At 44.3% G+C, this 16,185-nt stretch overlaps 1 protein-coding gene across 1 annotated transcript in view; it reads left to right on the top strand.

The window, feature by feature from the left end:
* Fam171a1 (family with sequence similarity 171 member A1) overlaps nt 1-16,185 on the top strand; it is a 102,227-nt gene that overhangs the window by 61,078 nt on the left and 24,964 nt on the right. Inside the window, exons 3-4 of the mRNA XM_048367580.1 lie at nt 5,438-5,530; nt 14,461-14,619. Coding sequence (XP_048223537.1) covers nt 5,438-5,530; nt 14,461-14,619 — 252 coding nt within the window. The remainder of the gene's footprint in view (nt 1-5,437; nt 5,531-14,460; nt 14,620-16,185) is intronic.

Raw genomic sequence — 16,185 nt, 5'->3', positions numbered from 1 at the left:
ACAGCATGCTCTTTACATTTATTAAATAATTACCATGTACCGGTCAGTGCCTGAGACCACAAATGAAGGGCCACAAATGTTGCTCTGTAGAGGTCCTAGCTTGCTGATGAAGTCAGCTACAGAAGCAATTTCCACCACACTGCATGTTTTAGTGTAGGAAGCTCCAGAGACATAGAACTGATATGATTATATTTGGAGAGAAATGAGCTGGGATTTATTAGAGAAATTGGCTCACTTGATTATAGAGGTTGAGAAGTCCCCTGATAAACCATCTCAAGCTAGCTAGAGAAACAGACATGCGAACCACATAGTTCAAGTTCAGAAGCCCCAAAATGGCATGGCACTGGTGACTGACTCCTGTAATCTAGCTACTCAGGAGTCTGAAGTCTGAGGATCGTAGTTTGAAGTCAGCCTGAGCAAGAAAGTCTATGAGATTCTTTTTTTTTTTTTTTGGCCAGTCCTGGGCCTTGGACTCAGGGCCTGAGCACCTTCCCTGGCTTCAGTCAAGAGACATACAAAACCAACCATCATACAGAGTCAATGTTGTGATAGATTTACAGCTAGATATAACTATGGACTGCGGGGCTTAATGTGCCCAGGTCCAGTGAATAAGGGCTTATAGAGGGGTAAGCAGGGAATTGATTGTTTAGATCAATAGATTCCAGCATCAGAAAGTGCTTGGGAAACAGAGGCCAAGACTCAGCCATTCTATCTAAGGAGCTCGGCTCAGGAATCTATGTGAAAATCCACCCTGTCATTCCCAACATTAGATAACCATGCGGAAAAATGGCCACTGAGTTTGAGATCTCTTCTGTGTAAACTATGGAAAGCAGATCTAATGAAGAGCCAACTGAGGATAGCACTTAGGAAAGCTTTAAAGAGGATCAGTCTTGGGCATTTACCCAAAAGATTGCAAGTCAGGATGCAATGAAGTCTCCTGCACACTCGTGTACATTACTGCACTATTTACCACAGCCAAGTTATGGAAACAGCCAGGATGCCCTACAGTGGACAAATAAGGAAAATGCAATATAATATGTGTGCGATACATATGACATATATTTACATGTATGTGTGATATATGTATGTGACATATAAATACATGTATGTATGTATGGTCATATATTCATATATATAGTCATTCATCAATGAGAATAATATTGCAGGGAACTTGATGGACTTAAAAAATTTTATTGAATGAAGTAAGGCTCAGAGACACAGCATGCATATTTGCTCTCCTCTGTGGAAGTTACATCTGACTAAAGCATGGTATACACAAGGGTAGATTTTTGTAATATACTTTGAACAATTAGCAGACAGTTTTTAAAAACTGAATACCAGGGGGCCTGGGAATGTGTGGTAGAGACCTTGCCTAGCATGCATGAAGCCCCGGGTTCAATTCCTCAGCACCACATAAACAGAAGAAAAAAAAAAAAAAAAGCCAGAAGTGGCGCTGTGGCTCAAGTGGAAGAGTGCTAGCCTTGAGCAAAGAAAAGGGAAGCCAGTGACAGTGCTCAGGCCCTGAGTTCAAGTTCCAGGACTGGCAAAAAAAAAAAGAATGGATACCAGGAAGCTGAACCATGTCTTCTCTAAGACAGTAGTGCTTAAGGGGAGGGAGTGGGAGTGGATGAATGGTGGGCGAATACAGTTGTAACACTCAATGTACCTATATGAAGATGGAACCAGGTAACTTGAAGGGGTTGGTAGGATTGGGGTAGATAAGGGAGAATTATAGAAGGGGTGACAGTGATCAAGATAGTTCATATTCATCAATTGACATGCTGAATTGAAATTCCTTTGTACAAATATTGAAAGATAATAAAAAAATAAATTGTGAAGAAAGAAAAGAGGGCTGGACACCAGAGGCTTACACCTGTAATTCTAGCTACTCAGGAGGCTGAGATCTGAGGATCGTGGTTCAAAGCCAACCTGGGCAGGAAAGTCTGTGAGACTCTTTATCTCCGATTAACCACCTGGAGACCAGAAGTGGCACTGTGGCTCAAAGTGGTAGAGCACTAGCTTTGAACAAAAAAGCTTAGGGAAAGTGCCAGGCCCTGAATTCAAGCCCCAGGATTCCCCCCACCCAAAAAAAAGGATAAACATGAGCAATACATAGCAGGAAGGGGGCTGGGGATATAGCCTAGTGGCAAGAGTGCCTGCCTCGGATACACGAGGCCCTAGGTTCGATTCCCCAGCACCACATATACAGAAAACGGCCAGAAGCGGCGCTGTGGCTCAAGTGGCAGAGTGCTAGCCTTGAGCGGGAAGAAGCCAGGGACGGTGCTCGGGCCCTGAGTCCAAGGCCCAGGACTGGCCAAAAAAAAAAATAGCAGGAAGAACCAGGGAAGCCTTGCAGAATGGATAGGAAAGAGGAAAGGGAGAGAATGGAGTAGAAGAAATACCAGTTGAACTTTAGATTGGATGGAAGGAGGTGGGCTGTTTCCCTATTGAATTGGTACAGGAGGTTAAAGATACAAATATGAATAATGAAGATGGACAGTTTTTATTCATTTTGACTTTCTTAATGTAGTTATGTGATAAAAAAAATAAACTATTTCCATACTATCCATTTTCTCCAATGAGTCAGATAATGGGAACAACAAGATTTAATAGAAAAGAGTTGGGACTATGAGGTTCAAGCCTGCCCACCCCCAGCTGGCCCCTCACGCATGTGGCCATCAATATGTTCTGAGCTTGGGCTTCTCATTTCTAAAATAAAAATAATTGGCCTGAGTCATTTCCAAGGACCTTTCAAAGTGTTTGATTGCCTTTACAACATAAACAAGGAAATGTGACCAAAATGTAGACTGGACTTTTGTGAACTATTGTTTCTATAAATATTTTTAGAAGTCAAGTCTAATACTTTTAGTATTCCAGATAATCAGACAAGAAAGATAGAAGAACCAAGAGCCTTTGGTAAAACGGGATGAAAACTTGAAACTAATAATAGTGCTTTCTTTTTCAAAATTTTAAAGTTAAAAAATTAAAGTTTAAAGTTAAAAATTTTAAGTTAAATTTAAAATAAAATTAATTAATTTAAATTTAAAGTTAAAAAATAGAAGTGATGTACTGAGGGGTCATCGTTACATAAGAGTATATTTCTTTTTGGACAGTGCCACCCCTTCCCTCACTAAAGATGCTTTCTTTACGACACAAGTGCGGTGTTTTAGTTTGCACGAACATTCTCCTAAGAACTCGCAATAGATTTCTTTCCCTTATCCCTAACAATAGCTTCAAGAAACATGCAGGGATTTTTTTTTTCATGGATAGGGATATAGATGGAGGGAGGGGGATTTACCCAAACAAGTGAGCACAAATATAGCTATATAAAGAGCAATCCATCCACTGAAGACTGTCATCCTGCATCTTAGTTTATTTCCTCTTCCTAGCTAGTGCCCTGGCCCAGGCCTTCTGCAGTAGTCCAGGACTATGGCAGAGGCCTCTGCCCAGGTAAATCTGCCTCTTCAAACCTCTCACCACATCACTGAGCATGATGTCTTCAAGCACAGGTGCCTAGTTCAGTTAGACATCTGCCTCGAATCCTGCAGTGGCCTCAAGGAAGTAGAGACACACAGAGTCGTCCTTATCTGTCTCTGCTCAGGGTTGACCCCCCTGGGCAGTTTGCTATACCCTAAAGAAGGCTGACCTTCCAACTTCTCTCTTGAGTTGTTCATTCATTAGACAAATTTGAGATCTAAGAAAGCCTGGATGGGTGTGGGTTGTCTTCTGATCCAGAAGGTCTCCCAGGTAGAACAAAATGTTTCTTTTTCTACTTATGGAAATACATGGGGCCAAGAATGTTGCTCAGTAGTAGAGTGCTTGCCTAGCCAGGCGCAAAGCTCTGGTTTCTGTTGCCAACACCAAGGGGAAGAATAACAACTATCTATATGATGTGAGGAGGCCCTGGGCACCAGTCAACGTGCTCTCTAGGTGGTTAAAAATATCCACTCAGAATCCCAGGGCTTGTCTGCTGCCTCCCACCCTGTGGGGCCCTCATTGAGTCCATTGTTCCTGACCTCTGCTGAACACAGACAGATACCAAGTTACCAAGTTTCCTTCTTTACCAGAACAGCTGTATGGAGGGGAAAAAAACAAGTAGAAAAGTTCCTTGTTTGTTTAAACACTATGATGGCCACGTAACTCACTTCCAAAGGCAGATAGTACTGGGTATTGATAGCTCGGGGCTTGAGCACTGTCCCTGGCTTCTTTTCACTCAAGGCGAGCACTCTACCTCTTGAGCCACAGCACCACTTCTGGCCTTTTCTGTATATGTGGTGCCGGGGAATCGAACCCACGCTTCATGCATGCTAGGCAAGCACTCTATCACTAAGCCACATTCCCAGCCCATCAATGAGATTCTTATCTCCAGTTAACCACCAAAAAAACAGAAGGAGAGGTGTGACTCAAGTGGTAGAGTGCCAGCTTCAGGTTAAAAACCCGAGTGAGAATGTGAGCCCCTGAATTCATGTGCCAGCAATGGTCCCCCATACAGAAAAAAGGTAGCATCATGCTCCATGCTCTGGTATGAGATCTCTGAAACCACCTCTGATCATGGACACTTAAGTTAGAGTCCCGCCCTTCCATCCTTCTCACTATGGTTCCATCCATGACCAGGCATTAGGAGAAGACAGGGACTCCCTACTACCTTTGCTGTAGCGATTTCTTCTCATCTTCCCTCCTAACATTTGTCGTAACTTTCCTTCAAACTTTGAACTCCGCAGCATAATCTTTTTTTTAATTCTTTTTTTCTGGTTCATTTTAATATTTAAGATATGATTCACATACCATGAAACATAGCTGTTAGAGTACACACCTTACAAGTTCGTGTAACTATCACTATCTTCATATTAATCATATTTAATCACCCCCTAAAGCCTTTGTGCCTACCAGGATGGATTTGCTATCTTCTCACTTCCAGCTCCTGGTAACTACTAATTTTTCTGTCTCTCTGAATTTGGCTATTCTTGACATTGCACATTTGGGAAATCAGACATAAATCATATTTCAAGGTCCATCTATATTATAGAATGTGTAAGCACCCCATTCCTTTTTGAGGGTGAAAAAATAGTCCCTTCTGTCTGTATGTCACTCTTCATTTATTTGTTAGTTGACTTATGTAGGTGCCTCTCCCTTTTGCTATATCAGATAATGTTATGTGAACATTTATGTACAAGTTTCTGCATGAACATGTTTCATTTCTCTTGGGTTCATACCTAAGAGCAGAATTGCTGGTCTTCTGTATTTGACTGTTATAGGACAAGCAGTTGCTATGTGATAGATTGTAGTGTTCTCCTTTTTCTAATCATATGGAAAAATTAGTGCATTTTTCACGATTTGAAACCAGAGGACTCAAAGAATGCAGAATAGCAGAGCTTTAGGATGGAACTTTGGATTGAAATGTCAGAATTCCTTTATGTCCTTTTTTTTTTTCCTGCAGTATTTTCTTCGCTGAGCCTTGGCCTGCTTCCAGAAAGGTCTGCTACTCTGATGGTCTATGATGATATTGTCCAAATAGTATCAGGATTCCAAGGTATGTTTAATTTAAAAAGAGAAGTAACAGTATCTCTGTCGCTATCACAATCTTAAGAGGGGCCCATTTCTTGCAAGGTGGTGACAGCTGTGAATTTGTCCACAGCTGGGCCATCATGTATATTGCCCTAGTAGAACATATCATGTCTGACTTGAGCCAGATGATAAAGCGAATAGAATCTGCTTTCTTTCAGGCCTGTTCTTTAAGTGTGTGAGGAGAAAGAAGGGGCTGCCCTCCTCTGCCCCACTCCTGTGTCTCTGTCTTCTCCAAAGGAGAATTGTTAATCTCATTGGAGTCTCAGGCCAAGACTCACCTGGACTACGTTTCCTAACAGACTTGAGCACTTGCAGGGGCTGATAAGAATGTGAGTGCTTTGTGCTTTAATGTGTCTCATCTGTGCTAGCTGTGTATGCAATCCTGCCCTGGAATCTTGGGACTCTTCCAGAGGTGCTTCTGTGGCAGATTTAACAGACTTGCCTCTTGCTGCTGCTCTTGGGGTTAGAACTGAGAATAACGCTAGTGTAAAATTGTGTGTGTGTGTGTGTGTGTGTGTGTGTGCGTGTGCCAGTCCTGGGGCTTGGACTCAGGGCCTGAGTGTTGTGCCTGAGCTTCTTTGGCTCAAGGCTAGTGCTCTACCACTTGAGCCACAGCTCCACTACTGGCTTCTTTGGGAGTATTTATTAGAGACAAAGAGTCTCACGGACTTTTCAGCCTGGGCTGGCTTCAAAGTATCATCCTCAGATCTCAGCCTCCTGAGCAGCTAGGATTACAGGTGTGAGCCACCAGCACTTGGTATAAAACCTATTTCTATGCCAAGAAGACCATTTTATTCCTTCTAAGTCATGAGTGTGAGAATCTTATTTCCTGGCATTGACTTCACCAGGTTAATTTTTTCAGTTCTATTTGAGTCCTCTTGTCCACAAGTGTGTGAATTCCACATGCATGAATATGACTAGCTTTAAATAAAACGTTCATTTTTAAAATCATATCACTCCTGAAACATGTGGGATTTTTTTCTTGCCTTTATTCCCTAAGCAATACAGGGTAATAGCTATTTTCATAGTACATACATTGTATTCGATACTTAAAAGTCCTCGAGGTGGCTTGAAGTGTACGGAGGATGGATGTAGGCTTGTGTGCAAACACCATGCCATTTCCATAAGGGACTTGGGCATATGTATGCTTTGGTATCCAGAGGAGATCTAGGAACCAGTGTCCTGTGAATACTTAGGGGCCACTATACTTCATTCTAAGTCTAATACCCTGTTATACTCATTGTTCTCTACCAGACCAAATCCATGTGCCATTTGCAAATGTGAGCTCATTCCTTAGTTACTGAAGGGCTATGAGAGCCATCAGCAGAAAGCTGACATGCAGCTCCTGCACTTAGAGAACTTGAAAGGGTTAGAGCGATGGCTCATTTAGCAGAGTACTAACCAGTGAGCAAAAGTGTCCGGTTCTGAGTTCGAGTCCCAGTCTTGGACCAAGAAGAAAAAGATGAGAATGAGTTTGAAGAGAAAAGAAATACAAGATTCTGGCAGTATTTGTGACCCAAGCTTGGGAGAGAAAATGAGTAGAAATAGAGATTTTTATGTCATCTGCACAGCAAACATGCTGGGAATCTTCCATCATTACACTGTGGTCTAAATCATGGCCTTAGTAACCATCCAGAGTTCTGTTTATTTTATTTTTATTTTAGTTGTTCTTTGAGTTGTGTGTGGTTGTTTGTTGTTGGTTTTTTAAGTTTGCTATGATCAGTCCCTCACAGCCCAACCTGGAGAACATTACCTTATAGTCTCCCTTTGACAGCCATTCTTCCTTGAAACTTCCCTCCTTCCCATCATATCTTGATTTTCTTTCTTTTTCTCTCTTGGTCACTCCTTAGAAGACTCCAGTGCCTGTCATTAGCCTTTGACGTTCCTTTCCCTGGACAGCCTCATCTAGACCCCCAGAATTCAGGGCTCCTTAGATGCTAAGTACTGCTAACTGCCTCACTCCAGGGTGGAGGTAGCTGCTTATTTGTCATCTCTCCTTGGATGTCCAGAGAGCCTCTCCAACTTGACATGGACACACAGAGTTCTTGGTTAATATTCTATTTTCTTCTATCTTATATGCCAGACTTGATTGGGCTGAAACTGTAGAAATTACCCTTGACCCTTGTCACATCTGATTCTCCTGCTCAGCCTCTTCTCTCCATCCCTGTTGCCCTCATCAGACATCCAAGGCACCCCACCCAAGGTTTTTAGCTGCTGATGTGATTCCCACTCTTGGCTAAATCCACACACTAGCAGTCACAGGACTAAAGTCAAAGCAATCAAGTCATCTGCTTCAGCGGTCCCTCAGTGGTTCTCTCGTGGTACTTGGGATACGATCCAAACTCTATTCCCAGGGCTGAATGATCCCTAAGCCCAGAGTCTCTGGTAGCTGCCACAGTCATCTGGAGGTGATTATTGTTAACAAAGGGACAAGATTTCAGCATTGACATACACAGGGCTCCTGCACAACTGGCCACCTGCCCCCCCCCCACCCTCCACACATACCTTTTAGTTCCCACCTGGTCACAGTCAGCCTCTTCTCACTCACAGCCGCCTGTGGTACTCATTGAACCCACAATCCCCTTTATTAAAGCACGAAAGGAGATGTTTAATCCCTTCCCTATCCACTTGTCTGTTGGTATTTTCTCAGTGAGGTAGCTGGGCTTAACCTGTAGCCTCTAGAGCAGTAGCCATGCCATAGACCCTCCTGTTCCATTGTGACTGCCTGGCAGCCTCCTCTGCTCGTCACTGTTACCTGCCAGCCCTGACACGTAGCTATCTCCTCAGAGGGTGGTCTGTGACAGATCTCAGTGCCCATCACGTGCCATCTGTAAGTGGTAACCTTCTTTCCATGTTAGCAATTGCCTATGACCCTCCTCTCCCCTTCTTATAGCTCAGCTCCATGAGTCAACTATAGTTACCGAGAACCCCGTCTTACAGCCCACATCACACCACATTCATGGTGCCTGTGCCCACACACCACATCTGTGCTTTTCCTGTTTCCATTTCCTGTTTACACTCCCAGAGCCCAGGCCCTGACTCTGGGCCTAATGGATCTCCACCTCTGTTCCTCGCTGGTATTTGAGTGGAAGTTTTTGCTTTAAAATATTTACAACCAGGAACATCAGTGAATCAACTCATGGTAATGAGAGTTTTTCTATAATTCTTTAAAAGGCTACCTACTTCTTTCCTGTAGATAGACTGTATCATATTTATGTAAATTCTGGCCCTAGGCACTGGGAAAAGAATTCTTTCATCCAGCTAGGTGGTGCTACGTAGCACGCCTGCAAACCTGAGGCACGCAATAAATGCATGCTTCTAAGGGAAGCGCCCCTCACAGCGGCCCTTGCATTTTGAAATTGAGGAGAGTGATTATGTCGTTAGTGTTGCTTTCATTTTATGAGGAAAGTCTGGCACAGCCTTACAGCAGTGACAAGAATTGGACTGGCCAACTGGACGGTCAGCTGGATGACTTTTCCTCAGCAACAGGCTGTATCTGAAAATGTGCTCATTGTTACAGAATGCTGGCACATTTCTTCCAGATTGATTAGGAGGCTGGGAAGAGAGAACACTCATAAATTATTTTAAAAGAGAGGGTTTTGAACTTCGTCAAAGACTGTATTCATTTGAAATCTTGTGGGGGATAAATCCAGAAGTGAATCCAGAGATGATGAAGAATGGAGGAGAGGAGATTTGGGAGCCAGACTGCAGTTCTGGCTCCTAGAGGCTTTGACTTGCAAAGCTGGTGGCAGAGACTAAGGGACAGCGAGGAGAGTGCAGGCTGTTCCTGCTACTCCTATCAGCAGCTGGACTCACCCAGGTCAGGTAGCCATCCTTGGCCAGGCCTTTTCACTATTCCTAAGACACACCTTTTTCTGTTCCCCGCGATCACTGCTGGAAGCTTTCTCCCACCCCAACCTCACACCCATCCTAACAATAAAAAAGTTCCTTCTTCACACATATACATCATACACATGCTGTGACTACTATGACAGAAAGATATCCCTCAGAAACTCTAGAGCCACTGGTCATTATACAGCCCTGATAACCTCTAAAGCCTTCCACTTTACAAAAGAAATGAAACAGCCCCGGTCTATCGTGGGTCTATTTTTGTATCATGGGTCTATTTTTGCCCTTGTTATTGTCATTGTTCTTCATTTGGTCAGTGGCAGAGATTGTTGATGGCTTTTGAGCAGAAAAAGGATGATCAGAGTGGTGTCTGAAAATAGGCAGTGAGTTACTAGGTGAAATGGAAAATGGGGTACAGCTGAGGCCCAGGGGCTAACTAGAAGACTTTGGAAATAGTTGAGGTAAAGGGTTACATAGGGTAGAGGCAAAAAGGAAGGGAAAGATGGTGGATGAAAAGTTGCCAAATCCTAGCTCTTCAGGAGGCTGAGATATAAGGATCACAGTTCAAATCCAGTTTGAACAGAAAAGTGTGTAAGACTCTTATCTCCAATTAACACCAAAACAAACAAACAAAAAGGCCAGGGGTAGAAGAGTAGCTCAGTAGAGTGAAAGAGCTGAGGGGCAGTGCCCAGCAAAATCCTGAGTTCAAACCCCAAAAGGAAGGAAGAGAAAGGATGACAAAGGAAGAGAAATAAGTCTTGGCCCTGGAGTGAATGTGCAAGCTATTGCAAAGGGAAAATGACATTGCTGATCTAGGATCAAAAACTGAAATATATACATATATATTTATTACATTGTTGATCCATTAGAAAGAATGATACTGGGCTGGGGATATGGCCTAGTGGCAAGATTGCTTGCTTCTTATACATGAGGCCCTAGGTTCGATTCCCCAGCACCACATATACAGAAAATGGCCAGAAGTGGCGCTGTGGCTCAAGTGGCAGAGTGCTAGCCTTGAGCAAGAAGAAGCCAGGGACAGTGCTCAGGCCCTGAGTCCAAGGCCCAGGACTGGCCAAAAAAAAAAAAAAAAAAAAGAAAGAATGATACTATACCATTTGTAAGGAAATAGAAAGACTTGGAAAAAATTACATGAAGTGAAATAAGCCAGCCCAAGAGGGATAAAGGTTCCCTGGCTTCCCCTCTCTGCGGTAGAATGTGCCTATAAATCTCTAAGTAAGCACATTGGGTGCAAGTGGTTACAAGTGAATTAACTGAAGTATAATAGACTCATGGAGAGCCCAAATATTACAGTCTTTTAGAAAGACTTAAGTCAAAGCTCAACAAAATCAACACAGAAAATGGACACATCCAAGAGTAGGGGGGTGGGTAGGACCAAGGAGAGAGGGGATAGACGAAAGAAGAAAAGGGAGACAGATGCAGTCAAGAAGGGGAGAAGAATGCAGTCAGGAATTCATTGTAGAGCTGGGAATGTGGCTTAGTGATAGAGTGCTTGCCTAGCCTGCATGAAGCCCTGGGTTCGATTCTCAGTACCACATAAACAGAAAAGGCCAGAAGTGGTGCTGTGGCTCAAGTGGTGGAGTGCTAGCCTTGAGCAAAAAGAAGCCAGGGACAGTGCTCAGGCCCTGAGTTCAAGCCCCAAGCCTGGCAAAAAAAAAAAAATTCATTGTATATTCCACAAAATTAAGAAAAGCAAAGGAAGGGGTGAATAGAAAAAGGGTGGGAATGTTGTAGGAGTTGACACTGTGCAATATGTATTGTATTCATAAACTACTTTCTTATATGGTACCTCCTTTATACAGTTACTTAAAGATAATTTTTTAAATTTTTATAAGAACATAAAATTAAAATGGATGTTGTTGTGTGGGATCATTAAATGAGGGTGAAAATGAGGGTGGTCCCAGATAAAGGTGTGTAAAAGGCAGAGGGAGATGCAGGTGTGGAACTTAACACGGGAGTCCAGGGCTGCAGAGAACACTACCAGCCAAGGAAAAAGAGAGCAGCGATCTGGCAGGAGGGCAGACCCTTGGAAGCGTTTTATCTGGAGGCAGGAGGAGAAAGAAAGCACGTGCAAGCCAGAGGATGGAGAGAACCAGAGTGCAGGCGCATGAATATCAAGAAGGAGGGATGTGTGGGCAGGGGTGGCGAACAGTGTGGACCATTGTGAAGAGGTCTAGGAGGATGTAGGCTGAAAAGCAGTCATGGGATTTACAGACCTCATCGTCAACTGTCAACATTGCTAACACGTGTTCTGGATGGAATCCACACCCCAGGAGGCTGAATGGAAGGAGAGAAGACATTTACTTGTGGGATAACGGAATTAAAATCATGTTTCATGGCTGATTTTTCCAGCTGGAGAAGAGATGAGTCTATCATTGGTGATGGAGGAAAACCCTGTAGGCAGAGGTGGCCAGCTGACAAAGGCAAGAACAAGTGGTGGCCATATCTTGCAACAAATAAACAAGCAGAAGTTAGCGTAGGGACTTGGGTTGATCTCGGAGGAGAGAAAGCCAGAAGAGAAAAGGGAAGAAACAGTTTGGATCCGAGAGAAAGGAAGCAGGGGCCCCCATGTTTTCAGTAGAGCAAGGGCTAAACATTTGGGGAATGTGGACAGAGCTCTGATTTTGAGAACAGAGGAAGTCTGTAGCAGCTGCTAGAGCGGAAGAGGAGAGGCAGTAATGGCAGGCAGGCTGGTCCACTCTCCCAGCCTGGCCTCCCATCCAGGCCTGGGAAACCTTAACAGCTTTAACTCATGAACACGGGCTGGAGCACACACCCACTCTCCTGGCCCCACCATGCTCACTTAGATTTTGTTTACACCACAGCTTAGAATAGCTTGTACTTCTATTCTTAAGATGTTTGGGGGGGGGGGGGGGTCCACCAACCATAGGTTTTAACCTATGTTCTTCTATGGTGGCGGGGGGGATTGGCATGTGGCATACCTCAGCAGATGACATTGTGGTTGTGCCAGTCACAGTATACATCTCATCGTAGACACCTTCTCTCACAGTATGTGTGTGCCCCACTAAGCCACCACACACAGAGCCAGCGGCCAGTGACAAAATGTTGCTACAAGCCAGTTACCAATGGCTCATGCCTATAATCTTAGCTACTCATGAGGCCAAGACCTGGCTGTCACAGTTCAAAGCTAGCCTGAGTGGATACATTTGGAAGAGTCTTTTCTCAGTCAGCAAAAACCTGGAGATACCAGCATGGCTTAGCTGGTAGATTGCCAGTTATGAGTGAAAAAGCTGAGTGAGACTTCAAAGCCCTGAGATGAAGCCTCACTACTGGCACGTGCACACACACACACACACACACACACACAGCAGTGATGTGATGGGGGAGATGAACTGTGGAAGGAAAGAGAGAGAAGCATTTCCCACCAAAATGCATGCATCATACATGCTATACATGGAAATAAATGAGAGACAGAGACAGAAGAGAGGTGAATGAGCAAATGAATGGTCAACCAAAACCAACTGAAATGAGACAGCTGGGCCCTTAAGTCATGATGGTACTCTGGATCCCAGGCCTGCTCCACAAGGTTAGGTTGATAACATGTCCTGGCTTCGATCTGAGTCTCCCACTTTCCATAGGCCCCCTCCTCCTTGATCCAGTCTAAACAGGTTTTTGTCTCTAGCTGCAAAGGAGTTTAGAGATCTTATCCTTCTGTACCACCGGGCTATGAGTTGGCCTGGAAGCACAGGTGTAGCCCACCTGTTCTAGGATGACTGACTTGCAGTCTGCCTTCTGCCTGGACTCACACAAGACCCACCCAGGTCCCTCTTCATCTTCTCACTTCAAGACATCCTTTTCTTTATGCTGGCTGAGTTCTTTGCCTTTCCACAATGAGAAAACTGGGTTGCTACTCAGTAGTGCATATTACCAGAATAACATCAGCAGAAAAAGTATATTTCCTCATAATTGAACAGAATTGCTAGATGTCAGTAGCTCCTGCCTGTAATCCTAGCTACGCTAGAGGCTGAGATCTGAGGATAGTGGTTCAACACCAGCCCAAGAAAGAAAGTCTGTGAAGTACTCAAAAAGAGCAGGAAGTGGAAATATGGCTCAAGTGGTAAAGTGCTACCCTTGAGAGAAGAAAAAAAAAGTTTAGAAAAGGTTTAGAGGCAGGGCCTGAGTTCAAGCCCCAATACTGGCAAAAAGGAAAAGAAAAAAAAAACCAGAAGAATATAAGGAGTAAGTGTTGCTGTTGACTTCCTTTCTCTCCTTCCTTCCTTCCTTCCTTCCTTCTTTCCTTCCTTCCTTTCTTCCTTCCTTCCTTTCTTCCTATCTGTCTTTCTGTTTTGCTTTTATGCTGGTACTAGGGTTTAAACTCAAGGCCTGAACACTGTCCCTTAGCTCTTTTGCTCAAGGCTAGAGTTCTACCAATGTAGAGCCACACCCCCACTTCTAGATTATTTGTGGTTCATTGGAGCTAAGAGTCTGATGGACATTCCAGCCCAGGTTGGCTTTGAACTGTGATCCTCAGATCTCATCCTCCTGAGTAGCTAGGGTTATAGACATGAGCCACGGGTGCCTAGCTGCTGTTAGGTTCTTGTGTCTCCTTCTTTCCAAGTCTGCACATCTAATCGCCTGTTGTACATCAGTCTAGCTAGTGGAGTTAAAACACATTTTACCAGAGAGATGAAAGATAGATTTGTAGCAGGACCAATACATGTCTCTTGCATTGTTTGTATCATGATTGTCATCCTCTTGTTTCACTTACATGGACATAACTACAATATGACCCAGTCTATAGGCAAACACTGGGCAGTGAAAAGATGCTTACAAATACAGCTTGAGGGGAGGAAAGAACTTCTTTTGTTAAAAACCTAAATAACATCCTGTGTCAAAACAAATGTAACAACAGGCTGTTATTTCTTACCCCTTCATCACATACTGTCTTTGTGTCCTGTAGGAATGAGGGGTGGGAGGCGAGGGCAGAAACCTAGAGAAACACTTCTCGGCTGCACCTTTTCAGAAGTGGCTCCTTGGGGAAGGTAACTGAGAAGTTCATCCCCGCAGGTGCCCGGCCACAGCCTCGAGTCCATTTCCAGAGGAGAGCCCTGAGGTTGCCTGAGAACACCAGCTACAGCGACTTGACGGCCTTCCTCACCGCCGCCAGTTCCCCCTCCGAGGTGGACAGCTTTCCCTATTTGAGAGGACTGGATGGAAATGGAACAGGTAATTCACATCTCTTCTCTTTCCAGGTTGGCCTTCTGGGTTGTTGTTTTTTAATGCCCCTAAGTGGGGCTCAAACTCGGACTGGGCACTGCCTCTGAGCTCTATTGCTCAAGACTTACACTCTGCCACTTGAGCCACAGCTCTACTTCCAGCTTTTCAGGGGTGGTTTCTTGGAGCTAAGCATCTCACAGACTTTCCTGCGTGGGCTGGCTTTGAAGCACCATCCTCAGATCTCAGACTCCTGAGTCGCTAGGATGACAGGCATGAGCCAGCAGCATCCGGCTTAGGTTTTATTCTTTGTGTGACTATTTGGGATATGGCTGCTACTGGTAGGAGGGAATAGAGGAAGGACATTGACATTGGGAAAGGAGAACTCTTCCTGCACATTCCAGGATTGCATCTGGAATTCAGTCTAGACACACTGCAGAATTGCAGCTCAGCCACTCAGTCTCCTTGAGCCTGTCTACTCGGTTATCAACAGCAAAAGAGAACCCCGGGGAGGCGCTTCCAGCTGTTGATAGCAGCAGATAGGGGATTATCAAAGAATGGGCAGGCTTTACAGTTCATTTGGAATCTTCTGGCAAATGCCTAGGTCAAGCTCTGTCACTCTCACTGTTCTGCCATGGCACATGAAGCTACAAGATCAGAGGAAGCAAAAGCCAGCAGCCAGAAAATAGGTTAGGAATGCCTCTCCAGAGGAAGACTGCATATGTGTGCATGCCTTCTGACCAGGCTGGCTCCCAGGAGCACGGTTCTCAGGAGCACTGGACAACTGTACAGGCTCCAGTCCTCCCAGTACAGAAGGGTCAGAATTCTGCAGCTCTGCATCATCTTTTTGTCTGTTCCCTTTTCTGTCTTCCCTCGTTTTATACTAGACTCAGCATAAAACGAAATGCCAGACACTGTTTAGGGTTAAGTCCTGCTAGGTACGTTATTACATTTTCCAAGGACAATTCATTTTATTTTTCCAGCATTTTGTGTGAACTGATGATTCTGAGGGGAAAGGGGAGGTGGGACAAAACCACTTTTGGGGCTAGGAAGGTGGCTTAGTGGAAGAGTGCTTGCCTAGCATGCATGAAGCCCTGTGTTTGATTCCTCAGCACCACATACACAGAAAAAGGCGGAAATGGTGCTGTGGCTCAAGTGATAGAGAGCTAGCCTTGAGCAAAAAGAAGCTCAGAGACAGTGCCCAGGCCCTGAGTTCAAGCCCCAGGACTGGCAAACAAAAAACACTTTTTAACCTGAAATATCTGGTGCATATTGTAGCATGTTAATGAATTATGGATTAGAGATTAGGGTAACCTGGTGATTTCTTACTCACTTTCCTTCTCTTGGCAGGTTTTTGTGTTGTTTTTTTTTCATTTTGTGCCAGTCCTGGGGCATGAACTTAGAGCTTTGAGGCTCTTGCTTAGCTATTTCTCTCCGGGCTGGTGCTCTTCCACTTGAGCTATACCTCACTTCCTGCTTTTTGCTAGTTAATTGGAGATCAGAGTCTCTTTAGTTTGGCTTCAAACCTTGATCATTAGGTCTGAGATTCCTGAGTAGCTACGATTACAAGGGTGAGCT

This window comes from Perognathus longimembris, chromosome 18, assembly GCF_023159225.1.
Source record: "Perognathus longimembris pacificus isolate PPM17 chromosome 18, ASM2315922v1, whole genome shotgun sequence".
Taxonomy (NCBI): domain Eukaryota; kingdom Metazoa; phylum Chordata; class Mammalia; order Rodentia; family Heteromyidae; genus Perognathus; species Perognathus longimembris.
Note: the sequence above shows the minus strand (reverse complement) of the source record. Positions and strands in the feature narration are given on the sequence as shown.